The 20,191-nt window shown below is 36.1% G+C and overlaps 1 protein-coding gene across 1 annotated transcript in view; it reads right to left on the bottom strand.

Annotated features, from left to right (window-relative positions):
* LOC140211037 (voltage-dependent L-type calcium channel subunit alpha-1D-like) overlaps positions 1-20,191 on the bottom strand; it is a 383,898-nt gene that overhangs the window by 82,399 nt on the left and 281,308 nt on the right. Inside the window, exons 32-37 of the mRNA XM_072280398.1 lie at positions 13,230-13,274; positions 12,653-12,781; positions 6,028-6,093; positions 5,446-5,537; positions 3,625-3,784; positions 1,294-1,421 (exon numbers count right to left, since the gene is read on the bottom strand). Coding sequence (XP_072136499.1) covers positions 1,294-1,421; positions 3,625-3,784; positions 5,446-5,537; positions 6,028-6,093; positions 12,653-12,781; positions 13,230-13,274 — 620 coding nt within the window. The remainder of the gene's footprint in view (positions 1-1,293; positions 1,422-3,624; positions 3,785-5,445; positions 5,538-6,027; positions 6,094-12,652; positions 12,782-13,229; positions 13,275-20,191) is intronic.

The following is a 20,191-nucleotide window of genomic DNA, read 5'->3' as shown; positions in this document are numbered from 1 at the left end:
ACCTAGAATCAAGGTGGCACTCATTCTTTCAGAATTGTTATTCCTGCACCATTACATTCAGAATTGAATTTACATAGAAACTGGATCTTGGATGATACTAAGTAAAAAAAATGTGAAGAAACAGCAATCTGGTATTGAAAAGATGCAAGCACAGAAATTCCAGGGTATCCAAATATAGGCTACACAGGGGGAAGGGTAAGTTTACTATAACAATGGAAATAGCTCTCCTGTCCTTCCTAGCTTCATAATCAGATATTAGCTTTCAATAGCAGGGATCATCTTTAAAAACTATCCTTGGACTTGAAGTGGATCTTGTTTTCCAGAATGTAGGTTTTCCCCTCTGGGCAATCTAATATTGTAGAAGAAGTTTTTACATAGGTGGTGGGCCTCAGTGAATCTGCAAGTGTCCCAATACTACATTTGAGTGTGGGCCCTAAATTATTTTCCAAGCCAAAATATGACTCTGAATTTCTGGCATACCGAGAAAAGCACTTCTTCCCCACCTCACAGGGGAGAACACTGCATTGTTCTACCTATACATTTCATCTAACGTGCATAATAAAAACAATAAAGCTATAAAGATGTCGCTCAATGGGTCCTATTCTTGGAAACATTGTAAAATTATAGTAGGGTATTCAACTCATTGAAGTAAAACTGCAGACTGGCACCACTAGTAAATATCTGGAAATGGTCTTCAGAAAAAAAGCATTATATCAAAGCTGAGCATACAACTGCTTTAATATATCTTGTTCACGATTTATTTTCTCTGCATTTATTGAACAAATTTATTCTTTAGAGAGCATCCTTAGCAAGACTGACAACCTGAGCTGCCCTGGGGTGGTAGTGATGTGCCTTCTACTTGAATGGCTGCAGTTCTTAATAGATGTTGAATAAAATCAGTTGTTAGAAGAGTACCATAGATTCTTAGTTTTCTTGATGTAGCAAACTATTGCAAAACTTCCTGATAATTTTCTGTTATCCATCATGCCTCAAAAGTGAAACCATTATACTTGACTATAAATTTTGAAATTTCAATTTGAAAATAATGAAGGGCAATTTTATGAAGCAGTACTTCCAGTACAAGACTTTCCATACTTTACATTGGAATTTAGGCAAGTTACCTTAATTTTCTAATAATAAATGGATGGGCAAAATATGAGCAAGTATCAGAATTCACTATTTGTTGTATACTTACCTTATTTTAATTTATACACAATCAACTAAACAGGCAGCTATGTACATGGTTACATAACTTCATGGGATATGTGGCGGAAGTGAATAAAATGTACTTACTTTGCCTCTGGATCATACTCGGACCATATTCTCTTAAATTCTTCCAAATGATGAGGACCCAGGATGGACCAGTCACGTGTCAAATAATCAAAGTTGTCCATGATGACAGCCACAAATAAGTTTATAATCTGAGATACAGAGGCAGAATGATATTTCCTCTATCTGTCAATATTTCAAGTTAGTTAATAATAGACCGATGAATTCCATATACAAGTACAATATTAACAGCACAGTTTTTCCTGATTGTGACATTGTAAGCATGCTGTTTCCAGGAAAAATAACAAATCCATTGTCTTTTTTGTATAATCCTGCTACAGCATAGATTTTCACTTCAGCTTCAGCAGTTAAGTAGGTGGAAATGGAGCAAAAATTTTCTTTGAATATCACCTATCTCATATTTCAGGAATCAAGGTTACAATGAAAAGTAGCACAAGGTTACAGCACATTGCATTTTACTAAATAGTGCCACCAAGAGGAAGCACAACTAAACACACAACATTCTGTACTTTGATATTAAAATCCTAGCTGCATTATACATCATGAATATGAATAATCTGGAAGAATGAAGCACTGTTAATAAGATTCATGTGGAAAGGACGTTGGAACACAGAACATATTTAAGCATGGCCAGGTTCACAATCTGAAGACAAATATATTACAGCTTCTCAAATGCATTTCCCAGCAGATTCAGGTGATGCTCTGTCCACAGCCTCTTAATTGTTTCCACACCTTGATGCACCTTGGGACAAACTCCCAAGCAGCCAGACTTGACACTTATTTGCATGGATGAAGCACAAGAGACAGTTCTGAACTCCACATGAAGTAAATATCTTCCACTTAACAGCTTGCATCAGCATTCATAAGGTATGATAAATGTCTGTGCTATCAAATTATTGATTTTATATGGGCAGGGTGGCAACTTTGCCTACACATTTTACAGAACTCAACAGAATTCCTAAAGCTCAAGGTGAACTTGGTGTACCAGCAAGAAAGTCTCATAGGGTCCATAAGCATCCTTGTAATCATTACAAGGCTTTCCTAATACTGCAGCTTCTAGTGTTTAGCAGAAGGATTGAAGTATTAGTGTTTATGAGAAATGTAGAGGAAAAACAGAAATCTTCTGGAAACAGCATTAAGCATAATGCAGAAACCTTAAAAATGTAAGAATTTTGAGTGAGGATAATTAGCAAAAACAATCGGAAGTACTTTCAAAATAAATAAAATCACATAAAATGTCTGACAATAATAATGACATTTTAAATATATAGCAAAAAGGAGAAAAAATTTGGACTACAAATTCAATTGCCTTATTATCATCTTCAGCATGTACAGACAGGCACTTAGTCAGAACAAAGGGAATACAGGCACATAATTCCTTGCAAGTAGCATCACAAGGTCATAAAGAACTTTTGGCATATTGGCCTTCATAAATCAAAGTACTGAGTTCAGAAGTTGCAAAGTTATGTCGAAATTGTATAAGACTTTGGTGAGGCCTAATTTGGAGTATTGTGTATAGTTCTGGTCACTTACCTCCAGGAAAGATATTGATAAGATTTTAAAAGTACAGAGAAAATTTACAAAGATGTTGCCAGGACTTAAAGACCTTTAGGGAAAAGTTGAATAGGTTAGGGCTTTATTTCCTGGAGTTTAGGAGAATGAGGGGAGTTTTTTTTAAAGAGTTAAACAAAATCAAGAGGGATATACATAGGGCAAATGTAAGCAGGCTTTTTCCACTGAGGTTTGGTGAAACTATGGCAAGAGATCATGGGTGAACGGTGAAATATTTAAGCAGAACCTGAGGGGGAGCTTTTTCACTCAGAGAGTTGTGAAAGTGTAGAATGAGCTACCAGTTCAACATTCAAGAAAAATATGTACTGTATAGGTACATGGATGGGAGGGAGTATAGCGGGCTATGGTCTGTGTGTAGGTCGATGGGGCTAAGCAGATTAATAGTTCAGCACAGAGGGCTTGTTTCTGTGCTGTAGTGTTCTATAATTCTATATCATCAATAGTAAATGAAGGCAGGCTTACTAAAGGCAATTGACTACAGTTAAGCTCATTCAAGTGCTATCATGTTATTTATTGAACTGTTAGGAAGAAACATCAATATTGCATGATTTTCTATCTCTTCCTGCTGATACTGATTTCAATGTTAAAGCCTACTCCCTTTGACCTTTGTTGTTCAGCTGGCTCAGTGTGGTTGCTGAGCTGTTTGGAGATGCAACTTTCCCTCTTTGTGTCAAAAATAATGTAAAACCTAGTTCAAAGAAGATTCAGGTGAAGATTCTCAGCTAGCGAAATTGAAGATAGCACATTTTGAAAACCACATACCAGAAAGGCGCACAGCATGTAAAATGTGATGAAATATACAATAGCAAAGTTGCTACCACATGTATACTCTTCTCCTGGGGCATAATCTGACTCTGGGTCACAGAGTTTTCCAGGCATGCATGCCAACATGATTTCTTGCCAGGCTTCACCAGTGGCACACCTGTGGAAAAAGTAGTATATTATCAGAAAAGACTTAATATTAGCCTTTAATTTATTTGGTACAAGACACATGAAGGCTAAGTTCCACTTTTCACTCTCTGGGAGTTACCTAACAAAATTATGTGGAGCGTGTCCAGTTTTTATCCAACTAAAATCCCTTAAACATAGAAGCAATGCTGGGCTTTTAAGTTTTCTGCAAATCTTCTTTGATTTTATTTTTTCTTTCACTCTTGAACTCTGCTATGGCTATGGATTTGTAATGCAACTGATACTGAATTGTACAGTATAATAGGAGTAAACTCTGATAGTACAACTGTTTGCCCATTGCTAATTTTTTGATCACGAAGTCATCGGTTATTTCTTCCTTGCCTTCTGACTCCTGTATTAATTGTACTGTGCGGGATTCTTTTGAATAATACACGTTTCTAAACTTTAAAGTTTTTACCCAGTTTCCTAAATCTGAAGGACAATTATAATATGCACACTCACTTTATCAGCTGAACCAAATCTGCTGTGGTAACTGTTAAGACTCCCATATTTTTCAAATATATCCATTACTTTGCTCTTTTAACCTCCTCAAGCTCTGCAGCCCTCCCAAACACCTTTGTAATCCTGGCAACTGAACATTTAATATGTACAGCAGATGTAACATTATATTAATAACTGTTAAAATGGGATTCTGAATAAAATCTACGATACTAATTACATCATGCTACAATGCATTGCACAAAGACAGCTGCCATTTCTCAATTTATTAGGGGGATGCATTCATGGAAAATATTCTATTCAAACAAAATTTGTATAGTGAAAAGTTTGGGTGAAATGCATTTGGAAAAAATTGCATTCCTGTGTGAAGATGAGAGTGCTGAATTAAAAATTGGTAAATTAGTTTATTGCCATCACGTGTACCTAGATAGAGTGAAATACTTGTCTCACATATCATCCATACAGATCAATTCATTACAATGGTGCATTGAGGTAGTACAAGGTTAAATAACAGAGTGCAAATGAAGTGTTACAATACAGAGAAAGTGCAGTGCAGGTAGACTGTCAGGTGCAAGGTCACAGTGAGATCAAAAGTCCATTTTATCGTATAGGGAAACATTCAACAGTCTTATTGCTTCGGGGTCTTGTGGTACGTGCTCTCATACCTTCTGACCAATCGGAGAGGATAGAAGAAAGAATGTCTGGGTTGAGTGGGATATTTGATTATATTGCCCATCTTACTGAGGCAGCAAAAAAGTGTGTTGTTATAGGAAAAAAATAGCTCTACACAAGACTTATCCTCTGAAGAGTCAATTACCTAACAGCCACAATTCAAAGATTAAATGTTTGATGATATAGATGTAAAACATTAACTTTAGCTACTTGGTTGTACATTGTCCAGACAAGGGAAAGGCGATTGGTTTCTTTTTTGAAATAACATTAATGAAAAAGATAGGATTGTTAAATATAGGCTCATGAACTTTAGACTCCAGATTAATCTAAACCAACCAGACTAAACTGTCCAGCTGCCAAGCTGAGTTTTTCTCCGGTCTTCTGCATTACTAACTCAGTAAATAACTAAGATGTAACAAACAAAAATGTAATTGCATTTACATTTTTGTAAGTACAACCAGTAATTGCATAAGTATAATAATGTAAATGATATATTTTTTTTACCTGAATAAAAGCAGTACAGACTGAAAAAAAGTCTGAAAGTTGTTATTTCTATTTATCTGTGTGTGGTCTTGCAAGGCAACTTTGCCAAAAGTCTGAAAAGGAAAGTAATATTCTTCAGATCCATTAAGTACATGTAGGTTTTTTGCCTTATAGTGAACTGTGAAACACTGATATTCTGCTGTTCATTAAAATCTTGGTAAATAAACTTATTTTCAGAGAATCTGCAATAAAGGGCATACATTATTAATTATCCATTTATAATAGATGAATGTAACACCAAAAGTACCGTCCACCTTCACTAATCCGACTACCTGTAATCCGGTTCCTTCGATAATCCGGCACTGATTATGCTTAATGTGATCCTTCTGTAATTCAGCATTTTCACTAATCTGGCAATCCTCTGGTCCCAATGGTGCCGGATTAGTGAAGGTCGACCTATATTTACAAACTTCAAAGAAAATTAAGCTGTGTTACCATTTTCAGTAGACATACAGTGAATTGATAATGAACCATAGAATCAAACCACTTCTTAAAATATTACATTCATATCAATAACATGTTGGACATAATCACACAGGTTACCTGCATGCCAATTACAGCATAGATGAAAAACAGCATGGCTATCAGAAGAGCAACGTATGGAAGGGCCTGAGAAGGAAGAAAAGCTTTACTAGTAAGTAGAAGCAAAAGCTGGAAAACGTGAAATTAAATAACAATGTTGAAAACACTCAGGTCCAGCAACACCTGTGAAGTTACTTTTACAAATCTATGTCCTCTTATCTGGAAAATGTAAATTCTGATGAAATGTCATCAACCTGAAATGTTAATTGTATCTCTCTTCAAAGATCCTTTCCTGATTTTGTGAATTGAGGCTGGATTAAATTTATAGTTTTGTTAAAATATTGGTAATACTCTGAATCACAATGACACAGAAGTTGAATTAAGGTAGACTGCTAGGAGACTCAGTCCCAGACAGACTTCCACTCATCCTTAACAGTTCTGTAAATGATTTTTTTGTTAAGTGCCAATTCCCTTTTAAAGTCTGGAATGTTTCTGCCCATCCTTGCAAGTTCTGAAATTCAGATTTTAATGCCTCTTTACTTTATCGGGATATCTTAAATCCTGGAACATTAATTACTTGGTCCAGTCCTTTTGAAGAACATTTCACTGTCCTCACCATCTTAATCCCAGACAGTCTATTATTGTTGTGTTTACACAAATACATTTTCAATCTACTTTGGATGCTTTGAAGTCTCTCTTAGCCTCCTTCTATCTAATACTACTATGCTAATCTTCTTGGGCAGTCTTTCAGGATTAAGAATGACTTCCATCCACTGTTAACTCTGAGGTGGCTGATGTGGAATTCCACAGGTGAGGCAGGAGGTTACTGACAAGTCAGGCTGCTGGTTGGTTGGTGAGGTTGTGCAATTATTCTGCTGTTTATGCAAGGGCTGTACATATCCCAAACAATGGCTTTAAGGTTCTCAAACTTCTGAAATGACTGCTTTGCTGCCGCTGTTACCGTGTGGTAACCGGAATCTCCGGAGCTGAAGGCCCCGAAATCCTCGGCTTTGCGTGTTTCAGCGGCCAGGAAGAGGTTGAAGGCACTTGGCAGAGAATGGTGCTCGGGAGGCTGTATCAGAGAGGCTGCTCGGAAGCTCGGAGTTTTCGGATGGCTGGACTCAGGGTTGGCTGGGGTCGGTTGCTTCCAAGGCATCGGCAAGCTGATGGTGCCTGGAGGTTTATGGCAGGGAGTTTCTCCCTTTTGCCGCCTGCTATCGGGGACTCGGCAGTCGATCAACTAGGGACTTTGAGACTTCTTTTTATTGTTCCTATGGTCTGTTCTTTATCAAATTATGGCATTGCTTTGCACTGCTGTAACTATATGTTATAATTATGTGGTTCTGTCAGTGTTAGTCTTTGGTCTGTCTTGTTTTCTGTGATATCACTCCAGAGAAACATTGTATCATTTCTTAATGCATACATGCATTTCTAAATGACAATAAAGGAGGACTGAGTGTTCTCATAATCTAACAAGCTTTTGATATTTTTTCATTGCCAGCCTTGTAATCTTCTCCTCGGGGCTTGGAGTACCGTCCACTTCAGGACTGTTGTGCCAGGAATGCAAACCACATGTACTGCCCAATGTAGTCAACTGAAAATAACTAGAGCCTCAATACTGGGGCAATGGATGAATCACGTTGATACACACAATTTGAGGATGTAGCAGAGAAAGCATTTATAGTGCTTTTCCAGAGCAATGAGATGCCTGCTGTACTGAGTGCAGGTCTCAGAAATAAACATCCTTCCTATTATTACTGACCAGTCATACTTTTAAACATACAGAATATCAGACATCACATCACAGGAAAAGGCATACAATATCTGCACTGAACACAATGCCAAAGTAAACTTAATCTCTTCTGCTTGCACATGATCCATATTTGTCCATTCCCTGCATAATCAAGTGCCTATTTAAAAGCCTCTGAAACACTATTATCGTATCTACTTCCTCCACCACCTTTGGTGGTCAATTCCAGGCACCTACTAATCTGTGTAAAAAAAACTTGTCCCACGCAGCCTTTTTAAACTTCCTCCCTCTCACCTTATATGCAGGTCCTCCAGTATTTCACACTGGCCAACTGTTTTTCCTATTTTCTATTCCTATATACTGGTGCCCGCTTCTTGCCAACTTTAAATCCTCCTTAATCACACTAGTGAACCGCCGCACATGTTGGTCTCAGCCATGTTAAGATGCCAATTGTCTATTTCAATAAATCCATTCTACCCCTGGATTGACCCTAATTTACTAAGAATCTGAAGCTTTCCACCTACAATAATCTGCCTCATCTACTTAATTCTATTTTTGCCAGGACAGGGTATTGGGAATATTCCAGAGCTTACTGTCTTCACCACTCTTCTGCTTCCTTTATTATTGATTCTAACATGAAGCATAATGTAGTGCTCTGCTCTTACTTCCCCACCATCCCAAGAATGTCCTGCGCTCTATCTGTGATGCCGTTTACACTGGCACCAGGAAAGTAGTTACAAATATACCAGTCTGACCTCCTTTCTAGGATCTCTAACCTTCGTTGTGCACTCCTCCTCCAACTCTAATTCATGCTTCCATTGTCCCAACATGCCACATCTTGAGCAGCACTCCTTCACAGTGTTATCACCTCCCGACAATCTCTAATAGTGAGTATCGTTTTAGGAAAGATATTTTTACAGAGGTTTCTTGCACCTCTTGCCCCTTCAGATGGTTTTCTATTTACTGCCCTGGTCTCTGAGAATCAATGGCAGACAACTCATGAAACATATAATCCTAAAATCTCTCATCTTATGCTCGGCTGAGACTCCAACTGCCCCTCAAGTTTAGAAATTCTGATCTTGAGGCCTTGACAGAGTGTTTTGATGTTCCCACATGCTGAAAGCAGTAGTTCTCAGCAGTCCTAAGAATTCTCCATTCAACTTTATAAAACATAATTAACTTGTTACCCCAATCAAATCATACTCACATTTTTTTCCTCTTTCCAACTTCTGCTGGAAAGCGGCATCACCTTCCCACTTAGACATACTGACCCAGTTCCTCAGTTAATCATTGATCAAATCTGGCATCAATTTGTAAAATGCTTTTAGTATACCTTCTGCTAATTTGGCCCTTTTTATTTCAAATACCCATCTCATCAAACCCCACCCCACCCCCAACTTAACAAATTCCACTGTACTCTGTATTGAGGATATACGCATCCCGCATATTAGAAAAAAGTCTTGATGTCAGCTGACAAATTACCAAGTAATCAGTTCTAGAGATCACCTAATTAACTTGAAGATAAGACTATGGTTATGTAAAAGTCAAGATGTCACAAACTCTGAAAATGAGATAATCTCTGCCCTTTACTACTCCCATGTCTACCAAATCTCTTCTGCAGGATTAGAATCAGAATCAGATTTATTATCACTGATTTAGATGACATGAATTTGTTGCTTTGTGGCAGCGGTAACTGTACGAAGATGTAAGAATTATAAATTACTAAAATAAAGAGTGGAACTAAAAGGAATAACAAGGCAGTGCTCAAGCATTTCTTAAACTGTTCGGAATTCTGATAACGAAGGAAAGATGTTGCTTCTAAAAAGGTGAATGTGTGTCTTCAGGCTCCTGCACCTCTTCCCTGATGGTAATAATGAGAAGAGGGCACATCCTGGATACTGAGAGTCCTTCGTGATGATGCCTGCCTGAGGTATCGCCTTTTGAAGATGTCCTTGATGGTAGGGAAGGTAGAGCTCATGATGAAGCTGGCTGAGTCTACAACCCTCTGATGGTTGCAGCACCATACTAAATGGTGATGCAACCAGTAAAAATGCTCTCCACTGTAGTGTACATCTATAGAAAGTCTCTCATAGCAGACAGAATCTCTTCAAACTCTTAATGAAGTAGAGTGGCTGGTGTGCCTTTTTCATTACTACTCATCCCAGGTTATACCCTACAAGATTTTGGTGCCCAGGAATTTGCAGCTGTTCACTGTTTCCACCATTAACCTTCACTTACTGAAGTCCACAATCAACTCCTTGGTCTTACTGACATTGAGCGGAGTGTGAGGCGGTTGTTGTGACACAACTCAACCAGTCAAACTATCTCCCGCCGATTCACTTCCTCATTGCCTCCTGAGATTTTACCTATAATGGTGCCATCTGCAAATTTATAGATGGTGCTTGAGCTGTACTTAGCCACACAGTAACGACTGTTCAAGAAAGTAGAGCAGTGGGCTAAGCACACATTTCTGAGGTGTGCCTGTATTGATTGTCAGCGAGGAGATGTTTAGAAACACACAGGATATTATTATGGAATCTTTTGCAAATAGATATGAATGGAGGTGCCACTTCCTCAAATGAACAATCTGGAATGATGGTCATTGTTTGACAATAAGGCATTTTTCTTCTCAAAAGGATGTGAATCTTTGGAACTCCTTTTCAGAACGTGGTGAAAGCACAGAATTTAAATTTTCTAAGGCAGAAGTAGATGGATACTTGATAAGCAAATGAATAAGATGGTAACTGTGTGTAATTGGGAATGTGTAACTGAAGTTTCAATCAGCCCAGCAGTGATTTCATAAAATGGGGAACAGGCAGAAGTGCCAAGTGGCCTAAGACAAAATCTTATCTTTGAGGTTTGCTCACCCACTTTTATTAACCATCTTACTGAGGAAAATATCATTTCCCTAACATTTCTGAGGAAGATCCTCTGATGCTCTGCTAAATTTAGATGACCTTCAAGCTTGGACGCTCTTAAGCTGTCTTGTTTTCATCTGTCACAGGAATTGAAAGAAATAGATCACAGCCGTTCCTTCTAGGATGTAAGAATCTTCCATTTCTCTTCTCGAATTGTTACTCTAACTGAATTGTTACCCTACAATCCCTTTTAAAATGTACTTTACCTTCTCAGTTTAAGTTAGATTGCCACACCTCGCTCCATCTGACCAAAGTTTCCTAAATGGAACTAGCAAAATTGAAACTCAAGAGGAACTGCCTATTATTCTTGTCTTGCTACAGTTGTTCTTACTACTCCAAAGTTAGAAGGAATTGTATTGCCATGTTAAAGTCTATGCACTTAAAATATTACTCCTCTCCCATGGGAAGAGGAATATTGGAAATACCTTAAGGCTTAAGGCTTGCACACATTCTTTGAAAAGTTGGAATTTTCATAGAAATTTTATATACAGGTTTCTCCCACTATCTGAAGGTAGAGTATTCCTATGAAACCGTTCATAATGGCGTAAAGCAAAGAAGCAACTACCATTAAATATATGGGAAAAATTTTTTGAGCGTTCCCAGACCCAAAAAAATAACCTACTAAATCATACCAAATAGCACATAAAACCTAAAATAACACTAACATATATTAAAGCAGGAATGATACAATACACAGCCTATATAAAGTAGAAATAATGTAGGTACAGTATAGTTTCACTTAACAGAATCGGGAAGATTTAGCCAAAACCGATTTGTAGAAAAAAAAAGCGGCACGTACACGCATGCGCACACACCTGCCCGCGCAAGGCTTCATGGTCATGGTAGTCTTTCTCAGGGTAAACACAAGTTTAAAGCGGGCATCTTTTTTCGTAAAAACGAAAATCCTCTTTCGGTTAGTGAAAACAGGTACTAATGTAGGTCTTTCGTAAAAGTGAAGTGGCATAAAGTGAGCGTTCGTAAAGCGGGGGACACGTGTATACATATTCACTTTTCAACAGTTTTCTCTTCATAATTACCCTTTGAAGAAATGTGTATCTGTTGTCTATTACTTTGACAATGTTTTTATATTTTCAAATTAGGACAAGGATGAAGATAAAACTGTGACACCAATACAATGAGACCATTGTAAATATGAAGCATTTTTACTGGTCTTTACTATATTAATCCATCATTTTTAACTGAACTACGATGGAGAGCTTTCCAAATTTCCTATTTTACAGTACGTTCCAGTGAGTGACATTCAACAACTGGAATTTTTTTTCCACACAAATCCATAAAATTTTTCAACTCTGCAGAAACTCTATCTATTAATAAACTATTTGTTTGCCAGCCTAATAATGGACTGCTAACTCAAATTAATTTAAGTCCCACCCTTTTCCATTTTAAATGGCTACCATGATATTTCTCAATGAAAATGCAAGTTAATGATCTTGTACTTCATGGACTTGTATGTAGCTAATGGCATTTAGTGATGGGCAATAAATGGTGGCCATGAACCCAAAGATTAAAAAAATACAATTCCAGCAAGGCCATTTGTAATTATGTCAGCCTAGTTATACTTGCATCCTGTCCACTTTGGTAAATTAATTGTTGTGCCATATCTTAATTGTCTAATTTATCTCAAAAAATTAAGTTAATTCACAAATATAGCATTATCAGAACTATGAAGTAAAAATACACACTTTTGTGCTGCAGTTTCTATAATTCAATGGTCATGAATCATTAAAACAAAAATGAAATGTGTATTTAAAAGTTAGCAATGCATTCAGTAAATACAGAAATCGATTTCTGATTTCTTATCCAGATTTCATTCTTGGTCAATTGGTTCACATTTTAAAAAAATACTCATTTAAATAAAAATATTTTAATATATCTAGCATAAATTAAACTTGATGCAAAGGTTAACATTAATTGTTTTTTATTCAATGTACACCCAAGACTGAATGAAAGTGGTTACCTGGAAGGACTTAACAAATGTCCACAACAATGTACGTATCCCCTCACCACGACTCAGTAATTTGACTAAGCGCATTACACGGAAGAGGCGGAAAAAAGTAATAGAAATTCTGGAATTTTCCTCAGAATTCTAGAAGGGGAATTGTGTACAAAATTAGTTCATAAGAAGAAATAAACAAATGCATTAAATGAATTTTAAAAACACAGAGAACACAATAAGAAAGGTAATCACAAAAACACTCCAAGATGTTTCCTCAATCACTTCAATACTTAGCTGCATGTTCTGCAGAAGCAGTGTGTGATCTGAAAGACTATTTGCTACAAAAGGGTAAATTTTCAGAAAATTGATGTCACCTGCCATGACCATTTCTTTTTAATCAAGTTTAAATTTTTCAATTAGGTTAACATAATTCTGAAAATTTATTATATAGCGTCACATATTGTCAAAAGGTGAGTAACATTAGGAACTCAAAGACAAAGTTAGGAACAAATATTCGATTGAAATTAATCACAAGATATTCACAAGAAAGAAAACATTCATGCAAGGTAAACACAGGGGAACATTATTTGTATCTTACCCCAGGTACCCCTGTAGGGGAGCTCTCTGTTGTCTTTGAAAAAGGCTTTAGAAATGAATATTTAAATTAATAATTAAATAAATGAATAACTTAAATGTAAGTAGAAGCAATGAGATTTAAAAATCTTATCTAAGTTAAATATTGGGACCCATTGTTTCATGTAGTGAAAAGTAAGCAACTGACCAGGGGCACACTCAGTCTGCTGCTTGATAGCTGTACTGGCTGGTGGAATCATTTCACAACCAAGCTCATTTGTGCCAGCTGACAGACAGCTGGAAAGAGCTGGATGTCTCAGGGCTGTGTGACATCAAACAACCTGATTGGCCTATATGCTGGAGACAGTTCCTATGAATCAGGTTGGATTTGTAGAGTACTCCAGTTCCTCTCAGAATCTCAAAGGTGAACGTGAGCTCTTATTTGGCCTGATGTCTTCAGTCACCTCAGTAACTGATGCAGGTCACCGGCTCAGGTGGCAAAGTGAAATTGAATGCATAATTTGCCAAAAATGTACAAGTTAAAAACTACTCTTCATTGTGTAAAATTTCAAAGCACATGAAAAATGAACAAGTATTTTATAAAATGTAATTCAGCTCATGCTTTTTGGCCGTTTAATGAATTAGATTTTACTGAAATTTCTATAGCTATTAAATAATTTTTAAAATTGTAAAAGGGGTTAAAAGCAATATCAGTTTAAAACAAGAGAGCAAGAGCTATGGACCAAATGTCTACTTTAAATCTCTAACAAAGGATTAGCTATTCCTAATTTGAATTTGCTACACCTAAAGGCCTGAGAAAAACAGCTGCACATAAGGAAGAACTTTTGGTGCCATAACTACTAGCTTCTTTTTTATCTTGTATTTATATCACAAATTTCGATACAAATTCCTATTCTTTTGCAGAGTAAACATTGTCAATCCTGTCACCTCACTCAAAACTGAATTGAATAAAGATTCTGGAAGACATCCAGAAAATTCTGGAATTTCTATTTATTCAATCTTGAGGATACCCCAGCTTATCAAAGTATTTGCAAGCAAAAAGTTCAAGGTCATCTCAAGCATTTCTTCAATGGAACAAAGTTTTGTATGGAAAGCACAATGCACATGCATTACAATGTATACATGTTTAATGTAAAACGGCAGAGATGAATTTCTACTCTGGGGTACTTGTAACATGTCAAGCACACTTTTTGTTTCATGTAATACCAGAAAAAAGCAGAATGAAGCTCAGTTCTTCAGCACGGAGTTTACACCCAGTGTTGAAACAGCCAGACCTATTGCATTAGTGATGGGGTATTTTGTTTCCCACAGAAAATGCTTTGAAATTTAAAAAAATGCTAATTTAGTGTTAACTGATCAAGATATTCCAAATCTATAGTGTTTTACCACCACTGAAGGTTTTCATTAAAACAGCCCGAGGTTTGTTCAATTCAGAACCAACTCCAAGTGTTCAAATAATAACATCCAAATCAATTTTTGTTGTTTCACATTTTTAAATTCAATACTAATTAAGAAAATGAGTTCATAAATTGATGTAGGATAAATGTAAAACATGTCCATGCAAAACAATATATAAAAACAATACGTTTCACTAACACAAACAATTAAATACTCAGATCCTATTGATATGACTGAAATTTAGTTTACTGACCATGACATTCAAAGGCTGACCCAAGGCCAACTATATAATAAGTAATTTGAACATTATGAGAAAAAATTAGTTTTTTTTTGCAGACATAAAATGGAATTATTTCTCTCCCAAGCACCCCATATTCTGTCACAGCAACTGAATACATAAAACAAAGATGGAACTATTCCAAGAGCAGATCTATGTCCCATAGGAGGTAAAACTGGTGAAAAGTGGGAAAGGGGAAATTGTGTGAAGAGTGAATCCAATAAATTCATGCAAATGCAGTGAGGTACCAAATACGTGCAACTATCAATGCATAATGATCAAAAAAAACTTTGGCACTTTATAAAATAGTCATTTGCCACTTGTACCAATGGCCTGTTCATGGAATTACAAAAATCAGTATCACTCTGTGTTTAAAAAAAACAAATATAATAGAATCACCAATACATACATAGTCATAAAATAACAGCAAAGGAAAATAATTGGAGGTAAATTTCCCTATTAACTTCCCTATGAAAAGTAAAGCACAATTCAAATAATTAAGGACTGAAAGGGAAAATTTCGTGAGATTTTAAAACATATATTAACTAATTAGAATAATTTCTATAATATTAAAGAAACCTGAAAGTTTTATCAATCTGACGGCAAAAATGTCTCCTACGCCATAACAAAGCATAGTGGGAGCTTTTGGATCAGTGCCTCATAACTACTTTACAGAAAATGGAAGTGTAAATTGGATGTGTGTAGAAAAGTAAACCAGTTCAATATTGTTCATCATGCACCATAGTTCTACCAGAACAATTTATTTCTTATTAGTAATTATTAACATGATATTATGTTCTCATTAGTTAAAACAAATTTCTATTTAACTCCATGTATGAAAATTTACCAAAAATGAATTAAGTAATTCAAAATGAAAGGGTGCCTGGTGCTGGATAGATTTAGAATATGGTTTCAAATGACTGTCTTTGTGATACTAATGAAGCATAACACTCTTGAAAAAATTAAGATACTGTCAATGCGTTATCAAGCAGCACAAATTAAGTGAGTTTTATTTCAAACTTAATAAGAAACAGCTCTTGATTGTCAACCATTTTAATATTGCTGTGGCACTAACTAGAAATGTCAGGGTGAGTTTAATGATGTTTTATCATGTTTCAGAGGTTCAACTGGAATGTGTCTCTGGAGACAAACTCACAATCTCCAAAATCCAGGAACACAGGAAAGACAATCTTAGTCATGCGAACAGATATATGCAGCCTATCTTTATCTTTGCTCCACATACTGTGGACACCAAGTTGCAAGACATACTGTAGGACTTATTGGAAAAGGAAGTGTAATGAATTGTGCAGGTTTAAGCACATGGATATATTACATGAAACCATCCTTTACATAAATTTCTTCTTCTAAGTATTACTTGATTCAATTCCCTAGGCTGCATTATCTACCAGTATTGAATAAACTAAAACATAAGCAATAGAAAATCATGAACAAGGAACAATCTGCTGGAGGAACTCAGCGGGTCAGGCAGCATCTGTGAAGGCAATAGAATTGTTGATGCATAAGGTCAAAACCTTACATCAGGATGGAGTGTGGAGAGGGAAGATAGCCAGTATAAAGATGAGAGAAGGGTGGGGGGAATGGTGAGACAGGGTTCAGTACGTGATTGTTCAACTAAGGACCAGTGAAGAAGGATGGACAGTTGTAGCCAAGTAGGGGAGAGGGAGGGTACAATAATGAAAGATGGTCAAGGCACATAGGGGTAAATATAGGTTTTGTCTGTATTGATGGAAGACAGAAAAGACAAGGAGGGGTTGTCAGGGTGTGAACTAATAGAAACCAACTGAACTTGGCAACAATGACGTGTCCTAAGCACTGTTCCTTTGTGATAGGCTGAAGCTCATCCTCTTCCTCCCATTCCTAGACTGAAAAGAATATGGCATCTCTGCCCTGTGCCTCTAACACTCACATGAACAATGCTGACTGAGGAGCAAACCAACCTGATTCTAAGGGTTGGACAGATGTAATTAGAAAGAGAATTCCAGATTGATCATAGCACCTACACATTTTAATACTAAAAATATATCCAATTCCATATGAAGATTAGTATGGAATACACTCCAGACATAATTTCCAATTCATAATAAGTCACAACTTAAAAATATTTTTCCTTTTCTCCATACTACATCTGTGAAATGTATCTTCAATCCCTGCCCTTTTATTGACAGTTCATAAATTTAACCAGCTCTATGAAATTTCTCCTATGGTCCACTTTCCTTTCTATCACATTCCTTCATCACCAGCCATCTACCTTTCCCACCCACCTGGCTTCATCTATAACCATCCAGCTATCCTTCTATCCTTCTCCCCCACCCCCAACCATTTAATTCTGGCAATTTCCCCTCTTTCCTTTCCAGTCCAGAAGAATGGTCTCGGCCTGAAATGTTGACTATTTGTTCATTCCATAGATGCAACCTGACCTGCTCAGTTCCTCCAGCATTTTGTGTATGGAGCTCTATGAAATCATTGTTTAAGAAATATTTGAAGAAAATGCATCTAAATTCTCATTTTATCTGGTGGCATTCGTAAGTATTCATGTGGATTTCTAAATTCTTGTAGGCTAGCATGATGTTGGTACTCTAATCTGAAGGATGGCTCAGATGGAGAAATAACATTTTTCCTGGACAATCTGACACAATCTTAAGAATGATTTTAATCAAGAATAAGAACACATCTTTGACAATGGGTGGTGGCAATATGGAATTACAGCTACCCTTGTAAAATATCAGTGATATGATTTATTACTATATTTATTGTTATTAAGACAACAGACATGACCGAGTACCAAATTCAATTGTGATAACTCCAAAGCCTACTTCACAGAATATCAAAAGTTTTTCTTCAAAACTAAACACATCCTTAAGTTTGCTTGCCTGATTTACATTAAAATTATAGATTCACTTTGAGTTGTTTAAATTTGTAGCCTTCTGCTGTTTAGAAAACTAAAGGCACAATTTCTGCTTCTTGAAATGCACCAATAGTACGGAGCCAGTAATTTCTTGGTGTAGCACTCCATCCTTACTCAAAGCTAAACCCACTTAATTAGATATAAGGTGATATTGTATTTGAAAGGTACTTAACTTCATATAGATTATCATCAGAGAATGGTGTGCGTCTAGAATATGCTGTGAGGGGTAGAGGAGGAGGCAGACACAATAGAGCTGTTTAAGAGGCTCTTAGATAGAATTATGAGGAAGCAGAGAATGGAGGGATATGGACCACGTGCAAGAAAAGGGGATTGCATACCAATAGCTCAATTAGCTTGGAACAACATCATAGAATGAAGGGCCTGTTCGTGTGCTCTACTCTTTTATGATCTATCAGCAAATGAATTATTTCTCCAACATCTTCAAATAGAGAAAACACATTCTTTAATTACAAAACTCTCTCTATCCATTCCATTATTTTTTGATGATCAAATATCTTTGCTCTTAAACCGTTTAACCCTGCACACTGAGTGTTTATAGTTCAATGAATCTGAGATTCCAGTCACCACACACCATAATGTGGATGAATAATACTGATTTCTGAGGGGAAATGAACAGTTGTTTCATTTCTATGGTTTTAATTTATCAACTTTAATCATTCCAAGTGATCATGCAGAAAAACCAATGCAAAAAAATGCAGGAATTATGGTCAACCAAATTTTCATTATGAAGACTAAAATAAATCTAGATATCATAAATTGTCACACAATAAATTATTCAATATGAAAACCATTTTACATTCATATTGACTGACAGTAGTAAACAAAGGAACATGAACTCATTATCTTTGGTAGCTATGGAAACCCATTCTGGCAATTTCTTTACATATTCTTGTTTGTGGCAAACATTTTACCTTACGGAAAAGCACATCAGAGTAAAAACAGCAGCATATAACCATTGTCTCATAAGTAATATTGGTTATTCATTCAAAAATAACAATTTTTCAAGATGCAAATTAAAATTAGGACTGTCTTAATTGTATCAAGTTTGAACTTGGAATGTTGAAATCAAGACTTTCTTTGTGACAATTCTTGAAAGGTTCAAAGATTTTGACCAAAAGGTAGCATACAAATCCTCCAAAAAACATAAAAACACATCAAGGGATTTTCCTTCCTTATTGCTGCTATTTTGCCTGAAGGCTAAAAACATTTATTATCTTTTTCCTCAATGAGAGAAGAAAATTTGCATGACCATAATTCAATGCTTCAAATGTGAAACTCTTGTGAAAACAATGATCATAAAAAGTGCGCAAAAAATGTATGGTGCTTAATCATGAAACTGAGTACATATACTTGCCTCAACAAGATTCTAAAAAAAACATGAAGCAGAATTAGAAAGCCCATTAATTTAGCTTTTAAAATTAATATATGAATGGGTTTTTAGTATGATTTGCAAAATTAACTATATTTAACTTTGATGCAAGTTAACTCCAAATATTAACAAGTCTTTCCTCTTTAGACAGAGCCTTAACCTACATTTGTATACCATCTTGGATGTTGTGTGTAATTAGGATAGCAAGTGGAACTTTGGCCTTTATTACCTCAACACTGGAGAACAGCCAGATGTGCAGTGCTTTAGTAAAACTGCACCTGGAGAATTACATACCATTCTGGTTTCCCTGACTTAGAAGATAAACTTACCATGTATGCAGAGCAAACAACATTCACCAGACTAGTTCCTGAACAGATCCATTGTATGAGGTGAGATTGAATGGACTAAGCCTATTGTCTCCAGAGTTCGTTATAATGAGATGGCTTATCAATTTTAGGGCTAAACTGGGTAATGTTTCCTCTGGCTGAGGAATCTGGAACCAGAAGGCCATGATCAGAGAATAAGATGTGGACCATTAGGACTTAGATTATAGGAAATTCTTCAGAGAATAGAAAATATTTGAAATTCTCTACGCCAGAGAAATGTGGAAGCTCAGTCACTGAGTTTATTCAAAACAGAGATTAATAGAAAATTGGATACCAAGAGAATCAAGAAATATAGAAATATAAAGGTAAATATAATAATTATGTATTTGTTATAAATGTAGTAATATTCATAATCTTTTTACATGGCCACTAAATTGATGGGGAAGACACGAAAAGAATGAAATATCAGATTGCTGTGTACAGAATAACTTTAAGGAATTATTCAAAGATGGATATATATTAGTAGCTTAGAGAAACAAAAGCCACAGAAAGATGTATCTTGTTTCCTTAGCATTCATCAGAATAAGAAAAGGGGAATTCATAATTAACATTTTCACAAGAAAGAAAAGCCAGTAGGAAGGTATTTCTT

Source organism: Mobula birostris, chromosome 16, assembly GCF_030028105.1.
Source record: "Mobula birostris isolate sMobBir1 chromosome 16, sMobBir1.hap1, whole genome shotgun sequence".
Lineage (NCBI taxonomy): Eukaryota > Metazoa > Chordata > Chondrichthyes > Myliobatiformes > Myliobatidae > Mobula > Mobula birostris.
Note: the sequence above shows the minus strand (reverse complement) of the source record. Positions and strands in the feature narration are given on the sequence as shown.